We start from the raw sequence: 13,385 nt of genomic DNA, 5'->3' as shown, positions 1-13,385 counted from the left end.
CTCTTTGGATTTTTTTTCTCTCTCTCTTTCTTTCCACCTCCCTCACTATTTCTCTTTTTATCTCTTTTCTTTCTCACATCCTCTCTCTCTCTTTTCTCTCTCTCTTTCTTTCTCCCTTTCTCTCGTTCTTTGTCCCACTCTCACTCTTTTTCTCTCCCTCTCTTTCTCTTATTTTTCTCTCTTTCTTTCTCCCTCTCGTTCTTTGTCCCACTCTCACTCTTTTTCTCTCCCTCTCTTTCTCTTATTTCTCTCTCTCTCTTTCTTTCTCCCTTTCTCTCGTTCTTTGTCCCACTCTCACTCTTTTTCTCTCCCTCTCTTTCTCTTATTTCTCTTTCTCTCTTTCTTTCTCCCTTTCTCTCTTTCTTTGTCCCACTCTCACTCTTTTTCTCTCCCTCTCTTTCTCTTATTTTTCTCTCTCTCTTTCTTTATCCCTTTCTCTCGTTCTTTGTCCCACTCTCACTCCTTTTCTCTCCCTCTCTTTCTCTTATTTTTCTCTCTCTCTTTCTTTCTCCCTTTCTCTCTTTCTTTGTCCCACTCTCACTCTTTTTCTCTCCCTCTCTTTCTCTTATTTTTCTCTCTCTCTTTCTTTATCCCTTTCTCTCGTTCTTTGTCCCACTCTCACTCCTTTTCTCTCCCTCTCTTTCTCTTATTTTTCTCTCTCTCTTTCTTTCTCCCTTTCTCTCTTTCTTTGTCCCACTCTCACTCTTTTTCTCTCTCTTTCTTTCTCCCTTTCTCTCGTTCTTTGTCCCACTCTCACTCTTTTTCTCTCCCTCTCTTTCTCTTATTTTTCTCTCTCTCTTTCTTTCTCCCTTTCTCTCGTTCTTTGTCCCACTCTCACTCCTTTTCCCTCCCTCTCTTTCTCTTATTTTTCTTTCTCTCTTTCTTTCTCCCTTTCTCTCTTTCTTTGTCCCACTCCCTCTCTCCTTTTCTCTCCCTCTCTTTCTCTTATTTCTTTCTCTCTTTTTCTTTCCCTCTAATCTACTAGTCCGGCCCCTGAGAATTGTTTTCGTTCTATCGTGTGGCCCCCGTGTTAAAATGAGTTTGACACCCCGGGGTAACCCGTTTTTCAAATAGTATTGGATGCCTAAAAGTAGAGAATGAATGAGCGTATCAATCAATCAATCAATCAATCAATCATGTTAATTATATTGTTAACTAGAAAAAAATGTGACATTTTTGTGGAAAAATAAAATAGAAAAAACAACTGGTCCCCACAAACCTCTGACAATGTCATCCTTTTCTTTCAGAAAAAGAGAAGAAAATCCAAAGTCTGCCTGTAGAGGGCGCCATGAAAGAAGAAGAGGAGACAGTGGCGGCAGGCGGGACAAAGAAGAAGGAGTCGTCCAAGGAGAAGAAGGAAACCAGGGAAAAATCGAGCAAGGAAGAGGTCAAGAAGGAATCGTCTTCCAAGGAGAGGAAAGAACGAGACAACAAGGAAGACCTCAAAGAGGCAGGGGACAGGAAAGTGTCCAAAAAGTCATCCGCGGGAAAAGTCAAAGAGAAGAAGAAGAACCCGGAAGCTGGTGAGGCTTGATGCCCAAAATGGAGGATTGAAGCCAGAGATGCTAACTGCCAAAAATATGTTGGCTAGCTGTTTGGATTGATTTTCATTTTGTTTCTGTCGCATTTTATGCTCGTCTTGCCGGAGATCAAAGAGATCAAAGCCAGGAGAGAAGGCTTACCACGTGTTGTGAGTCATCATTTGATTCAGATTTAGTTTCTTTTGTCTTTTATTAGCATATTTGGTCATTAGCATCATTTTTCTGCAGCATTACTACGCGCAAATGTGCACAATCATTGATTGACTTTCGGAAAGAGAGGTCAAACATTTACCTTTCTTTCACAATCTTTAAAAAGTGGTTTTAAGTCAAAAAATACAATATTTATTAGTCCATCGTGCACATTTTCTTCCTCTAAAATAAACCTCAAATTTTGGGTGAGTGTTATTCATGGGGTTTTACAGAATAGATTCATCCATCAGTCGAAAAATCTTTATGACCAAAAGCAAAACATTAGATTAAAGAGGATTCGAACCCAGCCGTGAGAACGCCATATCCTTAAATAGATGTTATAGATGACATATGAAAAGGCATTAGAATTGATCTCATTATCACATATTTTATTTATGGTACCAGAGACGAAAATGAGAGAATGGAGAAAACAGAAAGTCGTCCTGAAAAAATGTAAATAAACACAAAAAAGCACGGCGAAGGAAACAACTATTCAACTATTCCTCCCACCGTCCGACCGTCCTCCGTTGTATTTTGTGTATGGGTACAGCATGGCTGTGACCGGCCCAGTTTTTGGGCGTCATTTTTATGCACCATTACTACGCGCAAGCGTGCACAATCATTGATTTACTTTTGGAAAGAGAAGTCAAACATTTACCTTTCTTTCACAATCTCTAAAATTATGGCTCAAGTCAAGTACTGACGCTGCCCTACTTCCCAACCATTGTAAGTTGAACTTTTAAGTAAGTTGCTACAGTGCTATATTTTGTATGTTTAAGGTTTTGTAAGTCCTGAGTGGGTTCAAATCCAGCTCCTGGCCTTACTGTGCGGAGTTTGTATGTTCTCCCCGTGCTTGCGTGGGTTTCCTCCCACATTCCAAAAACATGCATTTCAGGTGAATTGGCCGGTCCAAATTGTCCCTAGGTGTGACTGAGCGAGTGAGTTGTCTGTCCCCGTGTGCCCTGCGATTGGCTGGCAACCAGTTCAGGGTGTCCCCTGCCCACTGCCCGGAGATGGCTGGGATGGGCTCCAGCACCCCCGCGACCCTACTGAGGATAAGCGGTGCAGCTGATGAGGTTTTTGTAAGTATGTTTTAGGCTTGTATAAGTAACCGGTATGGTTTTGTGCTGAAAAATAAACATTTCATAAAATAATATGCTCCATAAAGATAAAGTTGAGTTTAACTTACTTTTGGAAGTTGGGCTTCAAGAAGTCCTCCTCCGACGAAAAAAAAGTGAGCCAACCATTTTCTCAACCGCATCAAGCTTTCTTATTCCACTTTCAAAATAAATGGCTCGCCTCTTCTTTACACGTTACGGCACAGGTGTCAAAGAGGCGGCCCGCGGGCCAGATCAGGCCCGCTAAGGGATTGAGTCCGGCCCGCGAGACGACACTCAGAGAAGCGCAAGAGAAAAACAAGCTGCAGGTTGAAATAGGTCAACGTGATGTTGCCAAGGCCAGGTGCCTCGAACAAAGACACTGTACTTGTATCTCTCTCTCTCTCTCTTTCTTTTTCTTTTTTTTCTTTTTTTTTCTTTCTCTCTCTTTCTTTCTCTTTCTTTCTCTCTCTTTCTTTCCCTCTCTCTCTTTCTTTCCCTCTCTCTCTTTCTTTCTCTCTCTCTCTTTCTTTCTCTCTGTCTCTTTCTTTCTCTCTCTCTCTCTTTCTTTCTCTCTCTCTCTCTTTCTTTCTCTTTCTTTCTTTCTCTCTCTTTCTTTCTTTCTTTCTTTCTCTCTCTTTCTTTCTTTCTTTCTCTCTCTTTCTCTCTTTCTTTTTTTCTTTCTCTCCTTTTCTTTCTTTCCCTCTCTTTCTCTCTCTTTCTTTCTCTCTCTTTCTCTTTCTTTCTTTCTCTCTTTCTCTTTCTTTCTTTCTCTCTTTCTTCCTTCCCTTTTCTCCCAGTGTCTCTGTCTTTTTCACTCTCTGTGTCTCTTATGTTTTTCTTTCTCTTGAATCTACTAGTCCGGCCCCCGACAGAATATTTGTTCTATCGTGTGGCCCTCGAGTTCAAATGAGTTTGAAACCCCTGCTTTACGCCAACCATTTTGAATGGATGCACGAGATATTAAACAATAAAAATGTCAAAGTTCTTAGCGCGCTGGAGATACAGTATAGAATGTTTACACACGAACTAGGAATAGGAAGTGGATTTCTTCTTCGGTGTGGATGCTGGCTGAGCTCTCACAGCGCCACACGCCGGTAGTGGCGGAAAGAAGTACTACAGTAATGTCCTGTACTCGGAAATAGGTGCTAATTACAAAATCTAACTTTTCTACGTAAGTCGAATGGTCGTAAGTAGGGGAGCGTCTGTATCTGATAATGAGTTTCTTTAAAATAAAATGGCCGCACCGATTCAACAACAATGTCGAAATGCTTAGTTTGAGCTTAAAAGAGGAAACAAAATTGTACACAGATTTTTTTGTCAAAAATAGCTCGTTAGAGGCGAGTGCATATTACACAGTGAATGTCAGGACCAGAACGGAGACAGGACCCACTTGCGTTACGTTTCTTTCAGTTTTATCGGGAAGAGAGGAAAAAATTGCACCCACGATCCATTGGGAAGCAGGTCGCTCCGAACGCGGAAGTGGGACGTGGCGAGCGATGGCGGTGTCGGGAACGGAAAAAACGGGTCAGTAGCCGGGACAGGAGAACAAAAAACGTGGTCAGGATCGGAAACAAGTCGAAAACCAGGAGAAGGGTGTAGACGTCCATCCATCCATTATCTGCACCGCTTATCCTCAGTGGGGTCGCGGGGCTGCTGGAGCCCATCCCAGCTATCTTCGGGCAGTGGGCACGGGACACCCTGAACTGGTTGCCAGCCAATCGCAAGGCACACAGGGACAGACGACTCACTCGCTCACTCACACCTAGGGACAATTTGGACCGGCCAATCTACCGGGAATGCATGTCTTTGGAATGTGGGAGGAAACCGGAGTGCCCGGAGGAAACCCACGCAAGCACGGGGAGAACATACAAACTCCGCACAGGAAGTCTGGAGCTGGATTTGAACTGAGTGTAGACGTGGTCAAGATAAAAAAAAAACGGGTCAAAGCCGGGATACAAACAGGAGCAAAACAGGTGGGATTCAGGGTTGAAAAAGCTTGCCTAGAGTACACTGAGGTTCGCGGACGGACTGACAACAGATGACAGAATGGAGTGGGTCCAAATAGGCACAGGAAGCCAATCAGAGTCCTAGGCAATTGGCGCCAAAGGAGCGGGCACAGGTGCGTAATCATGACAGTAAATACATTAGGAAGATCTTCGAACTGGATCTTTGATGCCCTTACTCATCAACAGGGTTGGGTAGGGTTACTTTAACTTTATTACTTTCAATTACTTTTGGATGACTCCAATACCAAATATGCTAATAAAAGACAAAAGAAACTAAATAGGAATAAAATGACTCAATTTTGTGCAGGCTTGGGGAGTAACGGAATACATGGAACGGCAAAAATGATGTTTGGATTGATTTTCATTTTGTTTCTGTCGCATTTGATGTTAGTTTTGCCGGGTATCAAAGAGATCAAAGCCAGGAGGGAAAGCTTACCACGTGTTGTGAGTCATCATTGTATTCATATTTCGTTTATTTTGTCTTTTATTAGCATATTTGGTATTGGAGTCATCCAAAAGTCATTGAAAGTAATCCAGTTAAAGTAACCCTACCCAACCCCGCATTTGATGTTCGTTTTGCCGGGTATCAAAGAGATCAAAGCCAGGAGAGAAAGCTTACCACGTGTTGTGAGTCATCATTTTATTCCTATTTCGTTTCTTTTGTCTTTTATTAGCATATTTGGTATTGGAGTCATCCAAAAGTCATTGAAAGTAATCCAGTTAAAGTAACCCTGCCCAACCCTGCTCATCAATGACAGTGAACGGGTTAAAAAAAGATGGCGTCCCTAACCCATTCCAGTGGGAAAAACTGAATTTAGGTTTTCTGTTAGCTCAGGTTAACGCTTCCTTCCCAGTGAATTGAGTTTATGGTTAGCCATGACAGCGCTAACACTTGCCTAGAGTACACTGAGGTTGGCGGACGGACCGACAACAGATGAAAGAATGGAGTGGGTCCAAATAGGCACAGGGACGTTGGTCACCTAGCACGTTAGCATTCATGTGTTTAGCGCTAACATGTTTTAAAATGTTTTTTTTTTTTTTTTTTTGAAACTTTGTAATATAAGGTTTTCTACATCCTTGTGAAGAAAACAAATGTTTACTAGTAAATAAAACGAATTAAAAGTCAATTTTGACACATTTTTCTTCATGACTCTTGGTGTTTTTGTTTGATTTATTTGAACTCATTTGTTTGTTTTTTTCACTATTTTTGTTACCGGTTTTCCTTTTCTGTACCATTTTTTTATTATTTAGAGCAGGGGTGTCAACTCATTTTAACACGGGGGCCACACAATAGAACAAACATTCTGTCGGGGGCCGGACTAGTAGTTTAAAGAGAAAGAAAACGAGAGATAAAAAAATAAGAGAAAGAGGGAGGGAAAAGGAGAGAGGGTGGGAAGAAAAGAAAGAAAAAGAGAGAGGGAGAGAGCGTGAGAAACAAAAGATAAAAAGTCGTGAGAGAGGGAGAAAAGAAAGGGAGAGGAAGAAAGAAATCCAAAGAGAAATAGAAAGACAGAAGGAGAGAAAAGAAAGCGTGAAGGGTAAGAAGAAAGAAAGAGAAAAGAGAGAAAATGAAAAAAGGAAGTTAGAGCAAAAGAGGTTAAAAGACAAAGAGAGAGAAAAAGACAAAGAGCAACAAAGAAAGAGAAAAAAGAGACACAGAGAGTGAAAGAGCCAGAGAGTGTGGAAAAGAAAGAGAGAGAGAGAGAAAAAGAGAGAGGGAGAGAGAGCGTGAGAAACAAAAGATAAAAAGTCGTGAGAGAGGGGGAAAAGAAAGGGAGAGGAAGAAAGAAATCCAAAGAGAGATAAAAAGACAGAAGGAGAGAAAAGAAAGCGTGAAGGGTAAGAAGAAAGAGAAAAGAGAGCGGATGAAAAAAGGAAGTTAGAGCAAAAGAGGTTAAAAGACAAAGAGAGAAAAAAAGACAAAGAGCAACAAAGAAAGAGAAAAAAGAGACACAGAGAGGGAAAGAGCCAGAGAGTGTGGAAAAGAAAGAGAGAGAGAGCGAAAAAGAGAGAGGGAGAGAGAGCGTGAGAAACAAAAGATAAAAACTCGTGAGAGAGGGAGAAAAGAAAGGGAGAGGAAGAAAGAAATCCAAAGAGAAATAGAAAGTCAGAAGGAGAGAAAAGAAAGCGTGAAGGGTAAGAAGAAAGAAAGAGAAAAGAGAGAAAATGAAAAAAGTAAGTTAGACCAAAAGAGGTTAAAAGACAAAGAGAGAGAAAAAGACAAAGAGCAACAAAGAAAGAGAAAAAGAGAGACACAGAGTGGGAGAAAAAGGGTGGAAAAGAAAGAGAGAGAGAGAGAAATAAATGCAAGTACAGTGTCTTTGCTCGAGGCACCTGGCTTTGGCAACATCAACTTGACATATTCAACCTGCAGCTTGTTTTTCTCTTGCGCTTCTCTGAGTGTTGTCTCGCGGGCCGGATTGAACCCCTTAGCGGGCCTGATCTGGCCCGCGGGCCGCCTGTTTCACACCTCTGCTCTAAGAGATGGCAACATTACCCCATTTTCCAGTACCCTTCACAATTCCTCTCCCCAGGGGCTTTTCAATCATACAATGAGCCACCTCTACCATAAATACTAAAGGCTCCCACCTCACATTGCTAACTCCTTTCGATTCATGAAGACATTCATTCAATTGTCAAGATGACAAGCTTCCCGTCCTACATCTTCTATCTTCAGTTCCTTCCTCGTATCAAGTTTACCCATTCCAAGATCTTCCACTCCAGCCATATTTTCAAAGGTACTCCTGAGTCTCCCTTTCCAGATTTTCGCCACTCGAGACCACCTCTCACGTTTCCCTCTCTAGCCTCCCTCCCCAGTTTGTATCCCAAGTCCCCCTTCATCGGGAGTCCACTCCTCATCCCTAGATCTTCTTTCCAAGACCTTAGACCTTAGCTGTCCAAGTCTTCCCTCCTTGTCCCAGGACCTTCTTAAAGATACTCCCAAATTCCCTCCCCTCCCTATTGGGGGTTAATTTTGCCTAGAGAGGGATGGGCGCCACCAGACTGTACTTGCCCAAGACACACCTCAGAAAATGGTTCCCCTACAACCGTAGTGGTTAAGGGATTCACCCACTCACTGTTTGGGGTTCGATCACATCCCTGTTTTACATGTCCTTGTGTCCTGCATTTGGGTCCTGTCGGAAAAATCTTGTTAAAGGCTGAGCAAAAATTTTAAGGATGGAAAATGGTGCAGTTTATATTCTAACTCGTGCCTTGTACCACTCTTTTTCCGTTGCGTTACACGATACAGCAGGGGTGTCAAACTCGATAGAACAAACGTTCTGTCGGGGGCCGGACTAGTAGATTCAAGAGAAAGAAAAAGAGAGATAAAGAAATAAGAGAAAGAGGGAGGGAAAAGGAGAGAGGGTGGGAAAAAGAAAGAGAGAGAGGGAGAGAGCATGAGAAACAAAATAGATAAAAAGAGAAGAGAGGGGGAAAGAAAAGGGAGAGGAAGAAAGAAATCCAAAGAGAAACAGAAAGACAGAAGGAGAAAAAAGAGAAAAGAAAGCACAAAGGGTAGGAAGAGAGAAAGAGAAAAGGAAAAAAGGAAGTTAGAGCCAAAGAAGTTAAAAAGACACAGAGAGAGAAAGAGACAAAGAGCAACAAAGGAAGAGAAAAAGAGAGACACAGAGAGTGAAAGAAAAGGGGTGGAAAAGAGAGAGAGAGGGAGAGAGAGAGAGAGAGAGAGAAATAAATACAAGTACAGTGTCTTTGTTGGAGGCACCTGGCTTTGGCAACATCAAGTTGACATATTTCAACCTACAGCTTGTTTCTCTCTTGCGCTTCTCTGAGTGTTGTCCGCCTGTTTGACACCTGTACGATACAGCAACAACTAGTGGTGAACTTCCTGTACTTCAATGTTTTCTTTTTTATACACTGTCCCTTTACTCTTTTTATAGTTTAATTTTCTATTGATTTTACATCTCCCCGTCTATTGTTTCTTCCATTTCCACGCCTTTATACATTAGAACAGTGGTGTCAAACTGGTTTTAGCTGGGGGCCACAAATGCTATAAAAAAAATTACAGGGGCCGGACTAGTAAGTTTAAGAGAAAGAGAGAGAGCAGAATAGTGATATGAATGGACAAGAAGGGGGAAATTAACATAGAGAGAAAAACAAAGTAAAAAAGAAAGATAGAAAGAATAAGAGAAGTGAAACGACAGAAAGAAAAAGAGTCAGCAGGAGAAAAAGACACAAAGTGAGGTGAGAGAGAGAGAGAGAGAGAGAGAGAGAGAGAGAGAGAGAGAGAGGTCGAAAAAGAGAAAGAAAGAATGTGAGAAAGAAAGAGGAAAATAGAAATTAGAGTGTAAATTAGAGAGAGACAATAGAAAGAGAGCAAGACAGAGAAAAAGAAAGAGTGAGTGAAAAGAGAAAAAGAGGGAGAAAGAGAGAGTGAACAGGAGAAAGAAAAAGAGTCAGCAGGAGAAAAAGACACAAAGTGAGGTGAGAGAGAGAGAGAGAGAGAGAGGTCGAAAAAGAGAAAGAAAGAGTGTGAGAAAGAAAGAGGAAAATAGAAATTAAAGTGTAAATTAAAGAGAGACAATAGAAAGAGAGCAAGACAGAGAAAAAGAAAGAGCTAAAGAGTGAGAGAGAAAAGAGAAAAAGAGGGAGAAAGAGAGAGTGAACAGGAGAAAGAAAGAGTCAGCAGGAGAAAAAGAGACAAAGTGAGGTGAGAGAGAGAGAGAGGTCAAAGAAGAGAAAGAAAGAGTGTGAGAAAGAAAAAGGAAAGTATAAATTAAAGTGTAAATTAGAGAGAGAAAATAGAAAGAGAGCAAGACAGAGAAAAAGAAAGAGTGAGTGAAAAGAGAAAAAGAGGGAGAAAGAGAGAGTGAACAGGAGAAAGAAAAAGAGTCAGCAGGAGAAAAAGACACAAAGTGAGGTGAGAGAGAGAGAGAGAGAGAGAGAGAGAGAGAGAGGTCGAAAAAGAGAAAGAAAGAGGAAAATAGAAATTAAAGTGTAAATTAGAGAGAGAAAATAGAAAGAGAGCAAGACAGAGAAAAAGAAAGAGTGAGTGAAAAGAGAAAAAGAGGGAGAAAGAGAGAGTGAACAGGAGAAAGAAAAAGAGTCAGCAGGAGAAAAAGACACAAAGTGAGGTGTGAGAGAGAGAGAGAGAGAGAGAGAGAGAGAGAGAGAGGTCGAAAAAGAGAAAGAAAGAGGAAAATAGAAATTAAAGTGTAAATTAGAGAGAGACAATAGAAAGAGAGCAAGACAGAGAAAAAGAAAGAGTGAGTGAAAAGAGAAAAAGAGGGAGAAAGAGAGAGTGAACAGGAGAAAGAAAAAGAGTCAGCAGGAGAAAAAGACACAAAGTGAGGTGAGAGAGAGAGAGAGAGAGAGAGAGAGGTCGAAAAAGAGAAAGAAAGAGTGTGAGAAAGAAAGAGGAAAATAGAAATTAAAGTGTAAATTAAAGAGAGACAATAGAAAGAGAGCAAGACAGAGAAAAAGAAAGAGCTAAAGAGTGAGAGAGAAAAGAGAAAAAGAGGGAGAAAGAGAGAGTGAACAGGAGAAAGAAAGAGTCAGCAGGAGAAAAAGAGACAAAGTGAGGTGAGAGAGAGAGAGAGGTCAAAGAAGAGAAAGAAAGAGTGTGAGAAAGAAAAAGGAAAGTATAAATTAAAGTGTAAATTAGAGAGAGAAAATAGAAAGAGAGCAAGACAGAGAAAAAGAAAGAGTGAGTGAAAAGAGAAAAAGAGGGAGAAAGAGAGAGTGAACAGGAGAAAGAAAAAGAGTCAGCAGGAGAAAAAGACACAAAGTGAGGTGAGAGAGAGAGAGAGAGAGAGAGAGAGAGAGAGAGGTCGAAAAAGAGAAAGAAAGAGGAAAATAGAAATTAAAGTGTAAATTAGAGAGAGAAAATAGAAAGAGAGCAAGACAGAGAAAAAGAAAGAGTGAGTGAAAAGAGAAAAAGAGGGAGAAAGAGAGAGTGAACAGGAGAAAGAAAAAGAGTCAGCAGGAGAAAAAGACACAAAGTGAGGTGTGAGAGAGAGAGAGAGAGAGAGAGAGAGAGAGAGGTCGAAAAAGAGAAAGAAAGAGGAAAATAGAAATTAAAGTGTAAATTAGAGAGAGACAATAGAAAGAGAGCAAGACAGAGAAAAAGAAAGAGTGAGTGAAAAGAGAAAAAGAGGGAGAAAGAGAGAGTGAACAGGAGAAAGAAAAAGAGTCAGCAGGAGAAAAAGACACAAAGTGAGGTGAGAGAGAGAGAGAGAGAGAGAGAGAGGTCGAAAAAGAGAAAGAAAGAGTGTGAGAAAGAAAGAGGAAAATAGAAATTAAAGTGTAAATTAGAGAGAGACAATAGAAAGAGAGCAAGACAGAGAAAAAGAAAGAGCTAAAGAGTGAGAGAGAAAAGAGAAAAAGAGGGAGAAAGAGAGAGTGAACAGGAGAAAGAAAAAGAGGGGGGAAATAGATAAAAAAGAAGTGAGTCAGAGAGAAATGGAAAAATACTACCACAATTGTGTTGCAAGTGTTTTCCTCTTGCGCTTCTCTCACTGTTGTCTTCCGGACCGGATTCAAACCATTGGTAGACCTGATCTGGCCCGCGGGCCGCCTCTTTGACACCTGTGCATTAGAAACTTGTATGTAACTGCAGTACCGTAGTCGTGCTGCAGGGGGAATTTAGCCGTGCTAAATTTATCTCCTTATGTTGGTGATTCAGGTATAAGTCCAGATAGAGCAGGGCAAGCCCCTCATGTGGTCGGGACAGCTGGACCCCCGGCCCCTCCCGTCCTCAAAACTCATCCCCCCCCCCCCACACACACTCATACATGAGGTCTTTAAGGGCCAGACCTGTCGGCTGCAGGGGGCTTTAACCTCGGGGCCCGCGAAGGCTCCGAAGTTCCGACAATGGGCTCTGTTTTCATCAACACAATCGAGCAGTTTTGTCCTCTGCCGTTTAGCTTCGCTCTGTTAGACCAAGGGAATCACTTTGTATCCTGAAACGCCTTTGTAACGTGAGGCAATAGTTTCCCGTTCAGGTACTTTGTAACCTGAAACCTTTGTATGGTGAGCAGGGTTGGGTTTGACGGAGATCGAAGAGATCAAAGCCAGCAGAGAAAGCTTACCACGTGTTGTGAGTCATCATTTTATTCATATTTAGTTTCTTTTGTCTTTTATTAGCAGATTTGGTATTGGAGTAATCCAAAAGTCATTGAAAGTAATCCAGTTAAAGTAACCCTACCCAACCCATGGGGAAGACGATTTAAGTTGGGGATTGATTCCCAGACCAAGGGAATCACTTTGTATCCTGAAACGCCTTTGTAACGTGAAGCAATAGTTTCCCGTTCAGGTACTTTGTAACCTGAAACCTTTGTTTGTTGAGACATTTGTAAGTAGAGGTATTGTGTTTTCAAGGTCAGGAAAATGCTTCAATTTTGGATGAAAGGCTCTATAATGCTTTAGATCACAGGTGTCAAACAGGCGGCCCGCGGGCCAGATCAGACCGGCTAAGGGATTGAATCCGGCCCGCGAGACAACACTCAGAGAAGTGCAAGAGACAAACAAGCTGCGGTTGAAATATGTTAACTTGAGGTTAAGCCAATTGCCTCGAACAAAGACACTGTACTTGTATTTCTCTCTCTCTTTCTCTCTCTCTCTCTCTTTTCCACCCCTTTTCTTTCACTTTGTGTCTCTTTTTCTCTTCCTTTGTTGCTCTTTGTCTCTTTCCTTGTTGCTCTTTGTCTCTTTTTCTCTCTGTGTCTTTTAACCTCTTTTGCTCTAACTTCATTTTTTCCTTTTCTCTCTTTTTCTCTCTTCATACCCTTCGCACTTTCTTTTCTCTCTTCTCTCCTTATGTCTTTCTATTTCTCTTTGGATTTCTTTCTTCCTCTCCCTTTCTTTTACCCCCTCTCTAACGACTTTTTATCTTTTGTTTCTCACGCTCCCTCCCTCTCTCTCTTTTTCTTTCTTTGTCCCGCCCTCTCTCCTTTTCCCTCCCTCTCTCTCTTATTTCTTTATCCCTTTTTCTTTCTCTTTAATCTTCTAGTCTGGCCCCCGACGGAATGTTTGTTCTATCGTGTGGCCCCCGAGTTCAAATGAGTTTGACACCCCTGCTTTAGATTGTTGCCCTTGCCATGATTCTTGGCAGTCTGGCTCTATGGGCCACGCAATAAATGAAGCCGTAAATGAAGCAATAAATGAAGCAATACATGAAGCAATCATTTTTTTAATGTGTGAAAAGGACGCTAAAATATTTGCTCGGTTTGCTCGTCATGATGGCGTTGTCATGTGAAGCGTCACCGCCCCCTAAAGGGTGCACTCAAGAGGACAGCTCTATTTAGAGAACTGCCTCTTTCGGCTCCGTAGATTTGATATGATACATTAGTAATAATATCAAAACATTATGCACCAAATTATTAAGAACTGTATTTTCGCACTATAGGGCGCACCGGGTTATAGGGCGCACCCCCCAAAAAATAGTTTTTGGTCCTATATCTTCCATACATAAGGCGCACCGGATTATAAGGCACTACAATGGGAATGTGGACAAAACAGTCAGATAGTTCAGTCCAACTTCTTACCCCCTTAACATTCCCAAAGCTTGCAAAGAAGCAAATACGTGTCGT

The 13,385-nt window shown here is 41.6% G+C and overlaps 1 protein-coding gene across 2 annotated transcripts in view; it reads left to right on the top strand.

The window, feature by feature from the left end:
* bbs9 (Bardet-Biedl syndrome 9) overlaps nt 1–1,834 on the top strand; it is a 266,939-nt gene extending 265,105 nt beyond the window's left edge. For both annotated transcript variants that reach the window (XM_088327566.1, XM_088327565.1), the window contains one exon: nt 1,248–1,834. In XM_088327566.1, the coding sequence (XP_088183692.1) occupies nt 1,248–1,534 (287 nt within the window). In that variant the 3' untranslated portion in view covers nt 1,535–1,834. The remainder of the gene's footprint in view (nt 1–1,247) is intronic.
* The last annotated feature ends 11,551 nt before the right edge of the window (nt 1,835–13,385 follow it).

This window comes from Urocampus carinirostris, chromosome 2, assembly GCF_059441175.1.
Source record: "Urocampus carinirostris isolate Australia breed hairy pipefish chromosome 2, RoL_Ucar_1.0, whole genome shotgun sequence".
Lineage (NCBI taxonomy): Eukaryota > Metazoa > Chordata > Actinopteri > Syngnathiformes > Syngnathidae > Urocampus > Urocampus carinirostris.
Note: the sequence above shows the minus strand (reverse complement) of the source record. Positions and strands in the feature narration are given on the sequence as shown.